This window comes from Strix aluco, chromosome 9 (assembly GCF_031877795.1).
Source record: "Strix aluco isolate bStrAlu1 chromosome 9, bStrAlu1.hap1, whole genome shotgun sequence".
NCBI lineage: Eukaryota > Metazoa > Chordata > Aves > Strigiformes > Strigidae > Strix > Strix aluco.
Window position 1 is genome coordinate 20,057,209 of NC_133939.1, and position 18,345 is coordinate 20,075,553.

The window sequence follows — 18,345 nt, forward strand, 5'->3', positions numbered from 1 at the left end:
GACATTTCAGAGTAGCCAGTATATTCCTGGCACTTGCTACAGGTTTGGTTCTCAGTGTGGCGTTACAAATCTGTACACACAGAGCAGTTCCCACTGAGCCATGTACTGCCTGGGGCACCATCCAGGAGCTTTGATTCTTGTGCTTAAAAGATTTTCTTGTGCCTGTAAGACCACTCCTGCCTCTGGCAGTGATGTTTCCCAGAGCTCCCTTGGCACAAGCAACTGTTAAAAACCTCAGATATCCCCGATTTCTGTGCTGCTACTCTGGGGCCACGTGGTAAGGTTACACTTGGACAATCAGATTTGTAGAGGAGCTTTTGGAGGCTGTGAAAGAAAAAGGCCATGTGTGCCAGGCTGGGGACACCAGGAGGGACATCTGGGAATTGGCTTGTCGCTTCTTGCTTCCCCAGCTCTGCCACTTGCTGTGTTTTTTCTCCACTGTGTAAACGCAGGTGAGAACTGCGTGGTTTAGGATTGAGAACACATGCAGAAAAGCGTCTACTGACTTGGCTTTCCCCTACAGCTTCTGTGTGTTTTCCTGCTTGGGAGAATGTCCTGGATGGGAGTTGAGGGGAGAGGAGCTGGAGGAGCATCGGCAGAGGTGGCTGCTGGTTAAAGGGCGAAGCAAATGGATTAACAAAGTGAAGGAGGAGAGGTGATGGCCACACCACAAATCTGGGTTGCTGTGAGCTGAACAGGGATGGGGAAGGGGCAGCTTCATGGGATGGTGCTTGAGGGAAGACATTCTGATCCTCTGGGGAGAGCAACCATGAGGAGCGTTTTCTAGCAAGTGCAAACTGACCTTTCGCCGGAGGGCTGATGGTTGAGAAGTGGCTTCTTTCGTGGCTGGAGTATGCACGGTAAGTGGCTTCCAGAGGTTTCAGCCTGTTGGCACCTCTCTCTGGAGAGTTTGTGGTACAAAACAGTGTGTCCTGACTGTAGAATGATCCTGTACGTGCAAATTTTTTTTTTCTAACCTCTACATATTTTTTCAGTTTACTAATCAGGCTGCTGAGGATGCTGCTCTGTGACCACCTGAGGTGTCACACGGTGCTTGGCTGAGGTGCTGAGCTTAGCTCAGTTGCCACAGTGCCCTTTGGAAAATATGGGAAATGGCCAACCTGTGACTTTGTAAAAAAATAACATGCAAAGAGGCTGTAACAGCCCCAGGAGAGTTAAAGTAAACCTCTAGGAAGAGTCTAGAAATGTTCTGGAGATACAGCAGAAAACCTCTAGAAAGACTAGAAAAACTTCCAGGAAATGGCCAAGAAACCTCCAGAAATCTGGAAAGGTGCTAGAAAACCTCCAAAAAGCCTCTGGAAAGCCTTTTGGGCTGGATCCTGCCCCCATGCTAAGGCATCTGACCGTTTTCCCTGGGGACAGATGGGGCTGGTAACTGCAGGACTGGCTCAGGGCTGTGCTTGGGGGAGCGAGGCCACCGCTGGCTTTCTGATCTCCAGTTTGGAAAAGGTATGGTGGGAGCCTGGAAAGCTTTGCTGCTGTTTTAAGTAATGTCATTTAGCCACAGTGACTCATTAGCACTGATTTCGTAGGAAGTGCTGCTCTCCTGGGCCTGTCTGGGGATGCTGCAGAGGGACCCACCCCTGGGGCTTTTGCCAGGGGCTAATTGGACCTAATGTTCCTGGGTTTGCCAGAGGGAGAGGCTGAGGTGACAGGAAACATGCTTCTGTCCCTCCTGACTAATGGGCCTCATCCCCCTTAACCCCGGTGAGAAATAAATCACTTCAAAAGCATGCCGCTTCTGACAGATCCCAGAGTCCCTCCAGGAGGCCCTGGACATGTCCTCAGTCTCCCCTTTCCACTTGTTAATTCGGGTACAAGCTCCCTGCTTGATACCACACTGGGGACTGAAGTGTGGATGGAGAAGTTGGAGGTAAAGCTCCCAGGGCAAGGGGTCTTCAAGGAGGGGGCTGACAGCCCCCCAGCATTGCTCCTCTGCCCCGGTGGGCACTCAGTAGGTCTCGTCCTCCCTTCTCTCCCCATTGCAGCAGTGCCACCCTCCGTATCTCTCCCCTTCCTTCCAGGGCCAGGCGAAGCTCTTCCTTCTTGCTGTTCAACACAAAGGTTGGGCGCTGCTGATAATGATGACGACATTGGTCATTTATTTCCCTGCATCCTGGAGGCTGGAGTGTCCCCCACCCTCATCCCTGCCCCGAGCTCTTCCCCTGCTTGCTGCTCTTGGTGTTGGTGATGAGCTGGGTTTTCAGCCCAGCTCTGGGCCCACCTTAACCCTGCAGCAGTGGCAGGATGGGGGAGATGAGGAGCACAGACATTGCGGGACTGTGCAAGGCTTATGGTGTTTGCTTGCAACATCTGATGGGACCAGTGGGCTTGAAGGTATTCACCCAAGGATGCTGGTCTTTCCCCAGGGTGGCTTCATGTGGGAGCAAGGGTCTCTGCTCCCTCAGTAAAGATAACTGGTTTTAGCAGACCTGGTTCTATCTGTTTCTCCATCACTGGTGGGACTGGGCTGGCCCATGCTCTGTGCCTTGGGAGGAGAAGGTGCCCCATCTCCTGTGGCTGGGCTCCAGCTCAGGACTGGCTTGACTTGGCCTCTGAATTCCTGCTCTGTGTAGGCAAATAGTCCAGCTGGCAACAGCCCAGGTCTGGAGTTCTGTTTTGAGGTTTGTACTCCAATTCCTGGCATAGGCTGCACAATTAAAGCTCTGTTTTTTCGCTCAGAAGTACTGTGCAGGTGCTCAGGTGAGCCATCGGTGTCTCTTCCAGCACATGGGGGAATTGGCATTACCCACATATTGCAGAGAAGTGGCTCCAGTCAAATCCTGTTTCTGCCTAAGTCCTTTGGAGATCAGCTAATCAGAGGTCCTGGAGACCATAACCCCAGACATCCCAACCCTGTGTGCTTAGTCTGGTGGACCCTGCTGCCTGACACCTCTGTGCATGTGTGTGATTAAGCAACGTGTGTGTCTGGTTTTTGCCTTCGTGTTCACAAAGCATGTGCAGAAAATAAATGGTGGAGGGCCTATACTGTAAGGGTCCAGGTGAAGTGGGTCCTGGCGAGAAGGGCGGGGTGCATGGGGAGGCACCCTGGGGCTTGCTGCCCACCACCTTGGTGCAGGGCTGCCCTAGGGGAAGGGCAGTCATTTGGTGGCAACAGCATCCCTGGTCAAGGGTATAAATAGCTGCTCTGGTGACCCAGGGAAGAATTGCTGCGCAGGAGAGGTTAATTATCAGCAGAAATTATGGGTACATTGTTCCTCCAAAGATAACCTACAAGGAATGAAGCCTGGAGCAATTTTTTCCCCTTCAGAGTGAAGGAAAAAGACCTGAAATATTGGTGCAGTGCCTTTGTTCTCAGTTTTAGGCTGGCTCTCCCATTTTAATTGTTTTTTTTCATTCCGTGTCAATGAGAACCAAGATGGATTAACTTTTTGTTTCCCTACCATATCCTCCCAGAGGAGAAGCTGAGATAGCTTCTGTAGGGCTGGGCAAATTTTCTGTTTACTTTAACTTCACACACAGTTCTTTTTTACTTTCAGCTTAAGCATTAAATCTGGGGTTCAGGGGTGAACAAGAAGCCGCTGAAAATAATTTGCTGGAAACATCTGCATTGGACAGCAGAGTTCATGGGCTCATTCATAGATGAAACCTGCTGCTTGCTCCTCTTGCGGGCCCAGAGCTTTTGCAATTTATCCCCGAGTGATCGGGCAGGTAGTCATAGGTTTGTATTGGTGGCCATCGGGCTGTGCTGGTGGCAGCGTCAAAGCTGTGCCCGTGCGATGAAGGCAGTGAGGCTCACTGGGGCGGTTGCTGGTAGTGGGGATGTTTCTCCTGATGATGAAGCTCTCTGTCCTGCTGTTTCTGTGTACCCACATATTATTTTCTCCATATTGTTTTTTTCTAATGGAGCATCTCTAGCTCTTCCCTCCCCCCCTACCATTTTTGGCTGGAAAGCCTTGCTGTTACTGCAAACCAAGCCCTCTCACATATTGGTGTTCACCTTGGTTGGGGGCTTAATGACCCATATCTTAGATAAGCACATGCCAGAAATCCCAGCTGGGGCTCCCTCTGGGACCAGGGCACTGAGCTGCCGTCATCCCCCACGGAGGCACCCCCAGCCCTGCAAAGGCAGTCTATCTCTGCTGGTTGTCAGCTCTGTCCCTGTTGGGATCTCTGAAGGGTGATCTCTGCCACAGCTGGAAAGGAACCATGGGCTGATCTGTCAGGATGCAGGAGCAGAGAAAGTGCTGGAGGACTCCCTTCTTCCTCCAGCCTGGGCTGGGCTTTGGCCAGCCCGCACCAGGGTGGTGGCAGTGGCAAGAAGGTTTTGTGGAGGTTGGAGAAAGCAGTATCTACTCTCCGGGTGGGCACTTGAGGGACGTGGGGGGGTTGACATTGCAGGGCAATAGGTTGAGCCCTAGATGCTCCTGTCCTCATCTGCAAAGTTCTGCTGGGAGGAAAAAGCTCTGGCTCCCTCCATGCTGGGGTGCAAGGTGCCTGGGTGCCTCCTTCACCATTTTGCAATGGAGGTGAAAGGAGCTTTTTGGGGACCCACCAGCCAGTCCCTCCTCCTTCCCTGCTTTGCGCTGAGCAGGCCAAGAGGCTTCTGGATCTCAAGGAGAGCTGAGTTCACCCTGTCGCCTCCTTCATGTATCCCGTAGCACAAAATCAAAGTCTCCATTGTGCCTCTCCTGGTCAGGGACTTTGGTTACAGGAAATTACTGAAGGAAGGTCTGCATATAAATAGCCTGGCACTGGCTGACTGCATCCTTCTGGGGAGAGGTGAAACTTGAGGCTCAGCAGCAGCCAAACAAGCCCCATCCAAGGGAGACAGAGCAGCTTTATGATAGCCTGATGCTGGGGAGAGCAGAGAGGTTTTGCAATTCCATTGCCTTGGTTTTCCTTGCACAAGGCCCTGGGGAACCATTGGTGTGTAATTCAGTGTGTGAGCAGTGTCTGAACTGCTGGGCAAGTGCCCTGCTCGAGTGCAGGACATTGGTCCAAGTAAACCCTTCTGCCCCTCAGCCAGTCCCAGTAGGAGCCAGTCTGTGCTCCAACCCAACCAACAATAATGTGTCATCAACTAAAAACTCAGCTAACTTATTTATTTATTGCCTAAATGCTCCTTCAAAGTATCCATTGAAAATCCAAACCAAAATCTTTTTGGCAACTAAAAGCTGAAGTCTGACTCAGAAAATAACAGGATGTTTAAGTTTTGACAAATGTTCCTCTCTTGCCTGCTTGCTTTTATTTTTCATGCAACCACTTGGAAAGGCTACTGCAAGAAGACATTTCCTGAAAAATCTTCCACTTGGGCACAGAGAATAGCCTTCTGTTTTTTAATCAAGCAACAGGTTATGATCCAGTCTGGGACCTGCATCTGGCAGTGTCAGTGGCCCAGCCACAGGAATGCTCAGCCCCTGGCAGATGTGCGAGTGACACCTGCCCCAAGAAAAACCTAAACTATGGAGCTGGGGTGATGCCCCAGGTGATGATGAATGTCCCCCCTTGGACACACAGGGCAGCAGAGTCCTGCTTTTCAGGTTTGAGGCACAAGCTTTGCATCTTCCCCACCTTACCCCAGGTGCTGGCCAGCGGGTGGTTGTTTACCCCAGGCAACACCTCCCCAAAGAGGTGTCTTAGTCCAAACACCATGGGAGCATGGCAAAGCCTGGGCAAGACAGTGTGTGCACAGCAGCCTCGCCTGCCTGCTGGAAGGGGGCTTCTGCAAGAACGGGAGGAGAAAAAGCACAAACAATATGACCAAGCAAAGCCCGGATCCCGCACAGCCCTTCCCACCACCCTGCCCAGGGAACAATGTCAGTCCTGTTTGGCTGCTCAGAGGAGAAAGCCAACGGGATGGACATCATCCTGAAGATGGGAAAAGGAGAAAATCAGTGTCAATCCCTCTCTTTCCCTGTGGGCAGTGCCTGATCACCACCAAAGCAAAGCAGGAGAGAGGGAACACAGACGATAGTGCAGCTGCCTTTACAACGGAGGGCAGCTGCAGCTGGTCTGCTTCAAAACCTTGGGATCTCTCTCTAAGAGTCTTTTACTCCTTTAAAAAGTTAGGGGGACAGGTGACAAACAGGAGAAGGACTTCACAGCCCCATCACCTTCCTTCGGCTGGAGGAAGAAGGAGCCCAGAAGGCTGCACGCACATCATCAGCAAAGGGGCTATAAATGGCCAATGGACTCAGTCCTTCCTCCCCCTGGGGATGGACTAAATGCCTGATAGGCTCTAGCATGGTAAAACTTAACATTAATATTTAAGGTTTGTTATTGTGAGATCTGTGTAGAAGTGTATGCAACGGAAAGAGGAAACCTCTGGCTGTAGACATATTCTATATATATACAGAGTATATCTCCTATTCGTATTACTAAGTATAGAAGTTTTATGTGTATAAATGTTATGCTTGTTTATATACATAAAACTTTGGTATTTAGTATACAAATCACCAAACCCAGACATGCCAATTACCAGCTCAATCACTGTCTACCTGACCACTTACCAGTACACGCAGTAATTACAAAGCCAATATGAATGCTAATTGTCACACTCCTGGTGAGCAATGAGTATGCAATCTACCAGTTAGAATATAAATTTCCCCTCGCTTCCTAGGAATTTCCTGGTCCTCTTTAAAAATGTTCATGTGCTTTCTAAAAATTTCTATGGGCTTTGTAGAAATTTCCCACAACTTTCTAGAAATTCAGACTGGACTCTAGGAATTTTCCCTTACTGTCTGGGAATTTCTTTGTGCTTTCCAGGAATATCCTTGTTTTTTCTAGGAATTGCAGAGGGTTTTGCAGGGATTATGGACTGGAATTCCAGGGAGCTTTCTGAACAGTTTGATGTGCTTCCTCACAATTCCAGCTGACTTTCACATGCTTTCCTTCCAGTGCTTTCTAGGATTTTTCCCTGTGCTTTCTAGGAATTTTCAGGTGCTTTCTTGGTGCTCTCCAAGTTCTATCTAGGGATTGCAGAGCACTTCCTGGAAATTTCCCCGTACTTACTTAGCAATTCCCCATTGCTTTCTAGAAATTGCAGAATGCTTTCTAGGTACTGCTGAGTGCTTTCTAAGACTTACAGTGTGTTTCCTAGGAATATCTTTGATTCAAACTCCAGGCTGTCAACATCCTCCAAGAAGCCCCAGGGCTACAAAATTTCTCTGCAGCATGCAGCATCTGTTTTTTAAAATTAGTAGAAGGGGGCCTATGTATCTTTATCTTTGAACAATGATGCAGTGGCAAACCCTGGAAGCACCGCAGTCCTTTGAGCTGCTGTGGTTTTGCCATGGTCCAGATGTTTTTGCACCACCTGGAATTCTCAGCACAAATTAATCCAGGGATACGGCAAAGCAGAGAGTATCTAGAACGCTTGAGCAGGAGAGGATGTCCCTGTGAGTGAAGCTGAGGTTTGTCATAACAATGCACCTGCTCAAGAGAAGACAGCAAAGGCAGGCATTGCACAAGGTGTCAGATGCTTATCTTCCCTTCCAGAACAAATGCTACCCATGGTCATGACCAATTCCTCCATCAGGAAACCTCACACCTGATTTTAGCATTGCTAGATCTGCTTGCAACAACCCCAGACAAGCAGCCAGCCTCCTCTGCCTGGGTCCTTCTGGCTTGGAGCAGGACACACTGACAGGTACCACCCCACCAACTCTGTCCTGGGCTTGTGTCATCTTTAAACAACACATGGCAGGGCACCATGATGCAAACCACAGTGCTCCACAGGCTTCTCTGCGATGTGCTGAGAATGGTGGGGTCCTCACTGGGGTTTCAGGAATCTGCTCTTCTGTCCCTTTGCCCTTGCCTGTTGTGATGTGTTGGCTGGGAGTGCTGGGGAAGGAGAGAGCCTGAAGAAAACTGGTGAGGTTTCTCCTGATTTCCTGGAGAAGCTCTTTCTCTAGCAGGATTTCTTTAACTGAGAATGTCTCTGAAGCATGCTGAGTTGGGGAATGAGATGTTTTCAAGGGCCTCTGGCACAGACAGAGATGATGGATGAAGAGACCTGTTCCTGGCATCTTTTCATCCATCACCTGAAATGCAGGTTAGTAAAAACTGGGTGGTTTGGCACAATCCTGGCTCAAAGCATTGCTCTGCCCCTTACTGAGACAACCATAATTTCAAGAAGCAAGGCATGGGAGGGGGCACAGATTTGTGAAGACTGCTTCTTCCCTTCATATGATATTTAATGTCTTCCCTTCCTTTCTGAAAGAGCAGCGTTTTCCTCATTTTGCTAATTTTCTAAAAATGCCTCAGTATTTTATTCACAAAAACCAACCCACCGCTGGCTAGCCATGGCGCAGTGGTGAAATAACTCCCACGGGTTATGGATGGAGCACTAGAGCCTGCTCACCATCTGTCATAACTCTGCTTCACATCACCTCATTCTTTCCAAATATTTCACCTATCAAGCTGATAATTTTAGATCCGGCAAGAATGTTCAAGGGTGATTTTTTTTTTCCTGTTTCTTAATTATTTTTTTAAAATTGCATAAAGAGAAGAATACTCTTAGATCACCAGCCAAAGAAAGGCTGTACCCTGAACTGCATTCACCCACGCTGGTGTTGGAAAGTTAGGGTTTGGCTGGGAAATGGTCTCAGTGGAGAGCAGTGCCTCTGAGCTGGCTGGTGAGATTAGCTTTTGGATTTTGTGAGGTTATTAAGAGTCAAAATCCCTGTGTGTGTGGCAGATGCAAATCTCTGCATTCAGTTTCAGCTGCCTGCTTTAGGAGCCTTTTAAAGAAAGAAAGATGGTGCCGTGCTGTGTCTGGTTGTGGAACATGTGGAAGACATGGGTCTTCTTAGGTGTTCATGGTGGAAAACAAGGCTGCACAGGGTGAGACCGAAACCCTGGGCAGGACACCACTGGTGATACAACGTCGTTTTGCTGTGTCTAGAAAATGCTTGCTAGAAACTTGGTGTTAACGGCAAGATGTTCATTAACATTGTTAATTAAAACTGGGACAAAGCCTCCATAAGGGGCTTGGCCAATCCTCCTGTTTGTTTTGGCCAGGTTTCCATGAGATAACGACACATCAGACACGTGCCTGCTGGAGCTGTGTGTGCATCACCCACAGGGCCGGTCTTGGTGTTCCTCACCCCGGCTGTGTCAGGACTGTGATTCAGGCTCATCGTGCAGTGCTCAGTCTCAGCAAGGCTCTGCCTTTTTTGCCCGACATCTTTTTCAAATGACTTTCCAAGCTGTAAGTGGAGCAGGTGCCCCTTGGCCATGGACTGTTTTAACCAGAGTGGGAATTACTCCCAGCGTTTCCATCCCCTCTGAGAGCGCAGTGCTTGGTGGCGAATACGGCTGGATGGCTGTAATGACTGTAATTAAGACACCGTGTCATTGTGCAACTGAAAGCTATGGGCCTACGGAGAAGCACACAGCGTGGTGCGCTTTTAGAAGACTTTTGGCCTGCCCAGGATGGCAAGAGGGTACAAAAACATATGTTGCGACAGTAGATCATTCTAAGAAAACCAACTTGACCCCATACTCTCTTCAAGTTACGTCAGAGGGGAAGCGGACAACAAACACCTCCGCACGGAGCAGCGGGCAGTTGCGGCTCCCAGCTTGTGCGCCAGGGGGCGCTGCCCGCCGCCACGGTGCGGAACGCCCCCGTCACGTGACGCGCCCTTCCCGGCCTGGGACTGGCTGAGAGGGATCATGTGCGGCGGGAGGGGGCGTGGCGCGGAGCGGAGCGAGGCCGCGGTTGCCAAGGCGACAAGAGGCGGCGGCGGCGCGGGGCAGGTAGGCCGCGGCGCGGCGGTGCCGGTGGCCCTCGGGGTTTGCTCGCTTCCCTCCCCTCCGGCTGGCTCAGGAGCTGGTAGGGCCGCATGCTCTCGGCCCTGAGGGGCTGGCCGCAGCGCCCCGGCCCGGGTGGGGCGCCCCCCCCAGGCTGCACCCGCAGGCTGCTGTGTGAGGAGCCGCTGTGACCGCCCCGCGGCCTGGAGAGCGCAGCGGTTTGGGTGGGCGAGGGCCGGCTTCGCAACCTCTTTGGAGGTGCCTTATGAGAGGGGGGGCGGATATCTTCCTCATGCGGTTTGTTTGGAGATGAGATCGTGGATGGGCTGCGGTGGGGCTGTGTGAACCGCTGTGCTGTCTGCTACCACCCCCCTTCTTTATGATTTTCTAGGCTTATCAACGATGAGATGTAGCAGTAACACTTAGCGATGGGTGATGTTCTAGCTTATGAAGCTGAGTTACTCGTACTAGTGAGAGAGGTTGGTTTTCTCTCTTTTTTCCTTTTTTTTTTTTTTTTTGGTTGAAATGAACAAGGAAAAATTTCATAATGCTTGTATTCAGAGCCAGGTGTTGTAACTGTGGTCTAAATTCTAGAGTTATTTATTTGTCTAAGTGTTTGCTACACCCTGAAATCATATTTACTCCTGTCATGCTCTGTAGATTCAAAGGGCTCAATGTTCATTAAATGCCAGCAGTCAAACGTCAAATCAATTTAGAATTATCTATTGTTCATTGCAAATGAGGCTTTCATTAAAGGAACAGTTAAGTTGATTAGATCCACAGACAGCTTTGGGGCTCAGATCCAATCTGTGATAATGGTAAGATCTTTAAAATGTTGCATAGCTGCCTCCTCATTCCATATGTGTATAAAATCACAGAGGCATAAAAAACCCTAGAGCTGATAAAGCCCAGGCTGAAATCCTGAGAGTACTAATCTCCATGGTTTTATGCCTAAAGAAGATTTTCCAGCTGGGCACTCCTCTACCCATATTGCCTGTAAGAGTTAAAGAGTTAACCAGGATATATACTAAAGTGTGAAATGGTCCTGTGAAAAAAACAGTGAGAGACAAACTTTCAAGGGTGGATGCCTTTGTGGTAGTCTGTGCCTTCTGGAGAAATTGGCTAAACTGGGATATTTATGATTTGGAACAAGAACACAAACTGTAATCTGTGAAATTCCTGGCTAAACTGAGAGGTGTCACTCTTTCAGAGACGATGTGCTCGGTTGTCAGTACTGTTCTCTAGGATGCAGGAGGAAATTTAGTAGAACTTTAGAGAGACAGTATTTTCCTACTTCATGAGATACCTGTTCTTCGTTTATTGCTATGCAGCCTTTAGTATTTATGGACACTGCTACATAGAAACTTTAAAGGACTTTGGCAATTCATGCATCACTTATTAAATCAGTAATAATCTAAAGTTTTTAAAAATATTGTTTCTATATGTTTTTGTGTTGTAGTATTTGGATTTTGCTGAATTTGAAGAAACAGTGAAAGTATTTACAAAGGAATGTAAAATAAAAGGGAAGCCATTACCTAAACCAGCAGGTGTTTCCTCAAGAGATTCAAAAGCTTTGCCTGTTCAGGTGATACATCATTTACACTTACTTTGAGTAATACTAAAAACAGTTAAAGGCCACTAACCACTGTGTGAATTATTGCAGCAATGAGATTATCTGAACAGATTATTCATTATTTGAAGAAGTCTGCTAGCAGTCTTCTTTCAGTGCAGGAACCTTCAAGTTTGGGATGGGTCAAGGACTCTCGTCATTTTGAACCTGAGACAGTAGTTTTGGTTCACACTATTTTAGATTTTTAGGTTGCTATACTTCGATAAGACTGATTTTCACACACCATAGGTATGTATTTTTCCCTTATGGTAAAGGTGGGACCCCAGATCAACGTGCTTGAAAATTTGGGCTTTACTGCTTTGATGGTTGATTCAGGCTCTCAGAGATGTTAAAGACAGATGGAGAAAGAACATTTAGGTGGTCATTGAATGGTGAGAGATTTTGGATAAAAATTTTCATTCAAAGTGTTCAGATGGTACTTGATTTTTTTCATTTGCTAAACTACTGCTAAAAAAATGTAGCTGTTCTGTGTTTGGTTTTTCACTGAATACTTTTCCCCTTTGCAGAAAGATTTGCTTACAGCATTTGAAAATGGTGAGCAGAAAGTTTTCTTCCAGCTCTGGGAGGAGCATATTTCACCTTCAGTCCAGGATGATGAACCGGTTGCTCAGAAGCTGGAGTTCTATCTTCACATCCACTTTGCCACCTACCTCTTAAAACACTCTATGGGAAAGCCTGTAAGTTTAGTTCACAGTTCAAACTTCAAATGGCTTTTGTTTGTTTTACTTAATTTATTTGTCTTTAGCGTGGATGAGGATGGAATGTTTAGTAAGAAGAATTCCCAGAATATGTATCTAGTTTTTTGGGCCACAGTCTGCATTTTAGTTGAACCAGACCGCTTGTATTGTGAAGTACAGAGATGGAGGTTGGAGGCGTCCTTATCTTGGAGCTCCTGAAGTATTTTATCTTGGAAAATACCAGCATGCTGATACTTTCACACCTCTAATTGTAGTCCATAGGATATTCTTAAAAAGCTTATTTTGCTTCCAGTTTGGACTGAAGCTGTGTGTTGAAACAAACATTTCTGATAAAATGGGAAAGCTGAATCTTGACCAGCTCAATATATAATATTGAAAACTGTAATTCTAAGCTGTCATAAAATAAAATCTCTGTTACATGGTACTTTCATGATGAAGAGACATTTAAGTAGCCTGGAGTCAGCCAGATCAGCCAAGGCTTAATAGATCCTCCCTTACACCTGTCAGTTGCTACAGGAGTGTTTGGATGCCTTCAGTGTGTTTTCCAGCCACTAAGGAGCTTTTGGTCTGTTCTGTGTGCCAGCTCCCCTTCCTGGTGCTGTGTGAGTGGATTTTATGGTTCTGCAGTTATCACTGAAATAAAGCATGTCTAAAGTAGGTGTTTCCTCTCTGCCCTGAGTGTAGAAATGGCACTCTGCTTTAGAAACCTAGCCTGAAGTGGGCACGAATAATTTACATTCAAAAAGCAATTGTCTCTCTTCTTTTGTTGAACCTGGATGACAGAAACAACAGCATTGATTTAAATTTTCTTGGTGGTGAAAGATAAAATGCTCTCTAGTAAAAATAAATGTTGCTTTTTAGAGAACAAATATTCTGGGATTTCAAACGATATTAATGTATTTAGGTCTCTGTGTTTGCCAGCTTTACAGTGCATGGTAGTTTTCTAGATAATTGTGCTGCTTTATTTCCTAGGACAAAGCTGAACTTGAGGAAAGGATTTCTCATTTTAAGGCATACCTGGAAACAAAAGGAGCTGCACTGAGTCAGACTACAGAGTTTCTTCCCTTCTATGCTTTGCCTTTTGTTCCGAACCCCATGGTACACCCTTCCTTTAAAGAACTTTTCCAGGTAAGTATCTATTTTGCAGAGATGGTATTTATGATGGTTTTTCTCGTGGGGTGATAGGTATTGAATGATGTTTAGATTAGTAATAGCTTTTATTGTCTCCTTTAACAGAAACTGTACAATCATAAAAAAACATATATTTGATGCAAGAAGGGTTGTGAGATGCTATCAATAACAAAGTACTGTCTTAAATATATATTTTTATATTTGCTTGAGTCCTAAATCATATGCCAGCTTTGTGTCTGTAAGTAAGGTTTGCTGCCTCTCCTTACTTTCCCCACAACCCTGAAATACATGTGCTTCTGGGAAGCACTGTATAGTAGTTCAAGTCCACGTGCTTGCTTTGAGGTTGTTGCCCTACCCCAGTATCTGTGTATATACAGCTGGATTTAAAACACGATAGCTAGGCATAAGGAGACTGAAGCTGTTTCATTGAATGTGGAAAAGAGAAAGTCAAGTTTATAAGTAATCTTCTTGTAACAGAAAATGAGTCAGTATTTTCTGTGTTCTGAGAGTCTTCCCCCCAGCCCCCACCAAAAAAAAATGCTGAAAGAGTGTAGCTGTGCTCAGTGCTTTGGTGAGGGTTGCCAGAGGCATTTTTCCTGGTTAATTTCTTTGTTAAATATGTTTCAGCCTTTGCCTTTGAATGGCTGTTTAAGCTTCAGTTCTTAGATTTGCATGTGCAAGGTGAGAAGAGATTGTCAATGTTAGTGTGCTTGAAGTTCAAATTGGATCTCATTTGCAGGTGTGCTTTCAATGTGATGATGATCGACAGTTACTCTATTATTGAAGGGGTAATACAACACCCTTATAGTGACTGCTTTCTGGGCACCACGCAGGTAGATGGTTACGAGATGATGTCCAGAGCTGTGGTTTGATGTTCCAAAGTATTGGTGGCAATACCTGTGGGAGAGGTACAGCCACCATTTCACCTGCTGATGGCTTGTTCCTGCAGTGCAAAACTGCACCTTAACTTCTTGGTTATGCTGGAAACAGCTGGTTATGTGGTTGCACTCGATCTGGAGCAAGGAACCGATGTGCTTTATTGCCTGTGAATGTGTGTGTGTAAATCTCCCATGTACACACATGTACACACACACATGTACACAAATTTGTTTCTAAAATATGTACAATATTTTGCAGAGTTATATGCTTAAAATGCTTCGCCATCCTACCACATGGACCATTGTGCTGGCTTATCCAAGCAGCTGTGGGCAGTTAATGTGGTGGGAGGAGATATGTTCAGCCTGCATTGCTCTCCCACACTTTTTGATATCAAATTAAAGCTTAAGTGATACTTGCCCTAGGGCTGACTTCAGATGTACCAGCTGATGAGGAGCTCCAGTGTAACACCAAAAAAAGGCATATACTGCCATTTTCCTTTGGGACTAGCTATAAATAATGAGATGTACTGGTTGACCTCAGAGATGGGATATAACTACTCTTTTAATTATACTTAGCAGCTTTTTTTTTTTTAATGCCTTATCTAAGATGAGGTCCTTAGGTTTATTCATAGTAACCCAGTGTCCAAGCTCTTAGTCCACAGTCACTCATATTTTCTTGTGGGAATTGAACATCTCATTCCATGTTAGTGTTGAAACACAGATTGTTTTACATTTGAGAAAGAACAGCAGTGAGTCACTAGTCTACTGAGCAGTGTTCTTAAGGCATTTTTTTTTTCCTTCAGGCATCCTGATGCTTTATATAGCTGGAGTTCCTGTCTGTTTGTGTAATACATCTTGAAAAATAATATACACTCCCCTCTGTAGGAGATATGGTTCCTTTGGTAATATACAGCGTACTGTGGTGCACTACTGTCTGGAATCTGAATTGGTAAATGCAGCAAGTAAATTCTGTACGCTCTCTGGCGTCGTGAAATAAGGGCAAATCTGAGCTGCGAGAACAGCTTGTAACATATACATATGCAGCAGTAAATTTAGGAAGCTCCTGTTACTTGTTGGAAGATACTGCTTTTTCATCTGTTGGCTAGCTTTTTGTCAAACAGAAACTAGCTTAACTGAAGGTTTGAAATAGAAGAAATAGTATTCAGTGAATTCTTAAGTGTAGTTTGGCTTTTTTCCTTAAGTATAATTTTCTTGTGCTTATGAGATACTATGTGAGGCAGAAAACAGCATTCCAGTTAGTGGCTGATATGTTGGTCTATTTTTTGTACGTGAGTTGTTTTTCTCCAAATCCTTATTTTAGAAATGTTGTACCCTGATCACTGATGTCATGTCAGTGACTCTTGCAATAGTTATTGACAAAATTTACAGTTCCCGGATCTTGTTAGGAGTGAAAGATGGCTACAGTGATTACTTTTTGAAAACTGAGCAATGGAAAATTGTTCACTTTATACTCTATCTAATAAATGTAAAATCCATGTTCATATTTTAATCTTTTTCTCAAGTTGCTTATATTTAAAGGTACTTCTAATCTAGGGACAGTTGTTGCATGTGCATACGAGGCACCAATGCTATATGATAATTTTACACCTGAAATATAGATACATTGTGCTTTTAGAACTCTTGTCTAGAAATAATACTGAACTCTCTTCTAACTTCTGTACACTTTTATGGGTGGCTAGCAAACACATTTGCTTCAGTAACAGTGAAGGGAAAATCTTTTCAATACAATGCTGGCTGCCTTGTTTACTAGTGGAAGGTTGCTGTGATCCAGACAGTACTTTCAGCAGAGTGTACATATTTGGTGAACAACCGTCATCATTTGTTTTTGTTTTCAAGGATTCTTGGACATTGGATTTAAGGACAAGATTGGAAAAGTTCCTGTCTCTGACTCTCAAAGCCAGACAGACTCCTCGGCTTCTCACGTTATTTGTATCCTTTGAGGAAACACTTTGAAGATAATTAGAATTATTATAAAGTGGCAGTAAAATTTATTGGAAGAGTGTGCTGCTGAGATTTATTGCAGAATTGCAGTAACGTTGCATTTCAGTGTTATGGTAGGAAACATTGTTTATATTCCACATTCAAAAAAAACTTTTGAAAAGTTACGTAAAGACAATGTATAGATGCATGTAAACCTGCATATTTATCATATGACCATTCTTTGCTTCCATGTATAAAGTACAGGATGCCCGAAAGAACTGACCTAACCCGACTTCTTTCTCAGCATTTGTAAAGCTGTTAGTCTTTTCAGTTAGCCATTTCAGGGACTAGCTGAAAGTTTTCCAGGGCTTTTAAGGGTTCCAGAAATTATTGTTTTACCAAATGTCTTGTGCTTTAGACTATATTGTTTTTCTAACAATATTGTTTAAGCTGTGTTGTCAGGCCTAATTTGCAAACTAACTAGCTGTATGACAAATTTTCTTCTCCATGTTTTGTCAGTACAGTTAAAGGCAAGGTAGAGAGAACTGAACTGGATTCTTTGTTTCTGGCTTTTTTTCCTTTTTTTTCCACTTTTTTTTTTTTTTTTTTTTTTTTTTAATACAGGAGAAGTTGAAAGTCCTTTTCCTGCTATAGCTTTATTCTAAAGTAGCGTGTTGCCATGGTGGTATTGAATGATGAGCTGGAAATGACATTCCTTCTGTTCCATTCCTGCCCATTTGCCAGGATGGGGAGCAGTGATCAAAACACTGCTTTTACTCCCATGTTACAGATGTTCGTGTGGGAGTCTGGCATAAAACGGTTGAAGAAAATTTTCTCTCTGATAATTCCTCTTTATGGAGTAATGGACTGGATCCTAATTGAGCCCTGAATATTTCTTGGGTATAAAACATCACTTGTCCTAAAACACTTGCATATTTGTATGTTGATTTTATGTAAAATCAGCAGTTTAACTTTCAGTTTTGGTGTTGATACATTTAGATTGAAGTTACAGTATCTTATACTTCAGGGCTGGATCTAGTATCTTTTAAGGTCAGCAAAAAGTATCAAGTCTCCATGCAACATTGTACATTCTGCACTTACAAGATTTTTATATATGTGTTTATTCTTGCTCTCCTGTGAAGCATCAGGCATTGGCTGTTGCCTGGGACAGTAGGAATATTTGGCTTGGTTGGGTTTGCCAGTTGGTTGAATTTCTCATTCTGCGTCTCGAACAAACACTTACTGAAAGGATGCACGTTTTCCTGAACTGCTCCTGCTCGTACAACAGAAGGAGAATGGACAGTGCAACAAAGGTAAATGCTGAGGTGTGGTAAGGATATTCTGTAGGATTATTAGGGGCTATAATGGTAGTGGAAAGTACACCTGCAATGACAGAAACTAGAGATGCATGGCAAAAAGTCCTTTGAAATCCAGACCCCTTTCTTGGTGATAGTTATTGCTAGACTGCTTGAGGTAAGTAGGGTTGAGCATAGGCATGTACTAGAAATGGGAGAGGGCCTAGTAGCAGGATTTGTATTTTAAGTCTATTCTGCCCTGAAATATAGTAAAAACAAGTGGAGAACTCTGTACAAAGTGTATACCAGGTCTCCATTTTTAGTTATGATGAACATAAGTTTCCTCAGATTCCTTTTCTGTACCTGCTTATGCCTACCTGCGTCTTCCAGATTTCAAATCTCATTCAGTTATTCTGATGATCTTAGACAAAGTTGATTTTTGCCCTTATTCACTCATCCTGTTTAAACTCCTAAACCAGTACATATTGGTATCTCCTGAATAAGAATGTAAGTATGACTCTCCGATGTGTTGCATTTTCAGGTAAGCTCTTCATATACACTTAGGTGTGTAAGTGACTTGAGGCCCTTTAAAAAATAATTTCAGCACTGAATCCCATTAGATGCTGATGGTACTTGAAATATGTGCTTTTTAAAAGTCAGCTCAATAGATAGAACTTAGGTTCCCAACTACCTTTCATTCATTATTTCACTTGACTTTCTATGTTCACTTCATTGGTAGGGATGTGTGTGAGTCCAGCTTTGTTCCTAAAATGGCTTTTCCTCTTGAGTTATTTTAATCTGTAGTTTTACACTGAGGATTTGCTATTTATAAATTGAATTAAGGAGGAAGTTAGGCTCATCTCACGGTGTGAGTTCCATGTATTTTCTTTGTTATTTTGTGCTCTGTGTTGCATTAGACTTTCATTGAATAATAGAAAAATTTTTGTGGATTTTTATTTTCCAGAAGTTACTCTTCTTCCTTGTAGTGGACTTTTCCTGAAGGCAATAATTCCATACTCTGATTAAAAAGAAGT

The 18,345-nt window shown here is 44.7% G+C and overlaps 1 protein-coding gene across 9 annotated transcripts in view; it reads left to right on the top strand.

Annotated features, from left to right (window-relative positions):
* The first annotated feature begins 9,675 nt into the window (after positions 1-9,675).
* Positions 9,676-18,345, top strand: part of ARMC9 (armadillo repeat containing 9) — a 71,968-nt gene continuing 63,298 nt past the window's right edge. For 7 of the 9 annotated variants that reach the window (XM_074834069.1, XM_074834066.1, XM_074834070.1 and 4 more), the window contains exons 1-7: positions 9,676-9,744; positions 10,130-10,217; positions 11,198-11,323; positions 11,875-12,045; positions 13,039-13,194; positions 15,933-16,025; positions 17,305-17,329. In XM_074834069.1, coding sequence (XP_074690170.1) covers positions 10,167-10,217; positions 11,198-11,323; positions 11,875-12,045; positions 13,039-13,194; positions 15,933-16,025; positions 17,305-17,329 — 622 coding nt within the window. In that variant the 5' untranslated portion in view covers positions 9,676-9,744; positions 10,130-10,166. Of the gene's footprint in view, positions 9,745-9,800; positions 9,821-10,129; positions 10,218-11,197; positions 11,324-11,712; positions 11,740-11,874; positions 12,046-13,038; positions 13,195-15,932; positions 16,026-17,304; positions 17,330-18,345 lie in introns of those variants that run through there. The other 2 variants (XM_074834067.1, XM_074834072.1) reach the window with 2 other exon arrangements.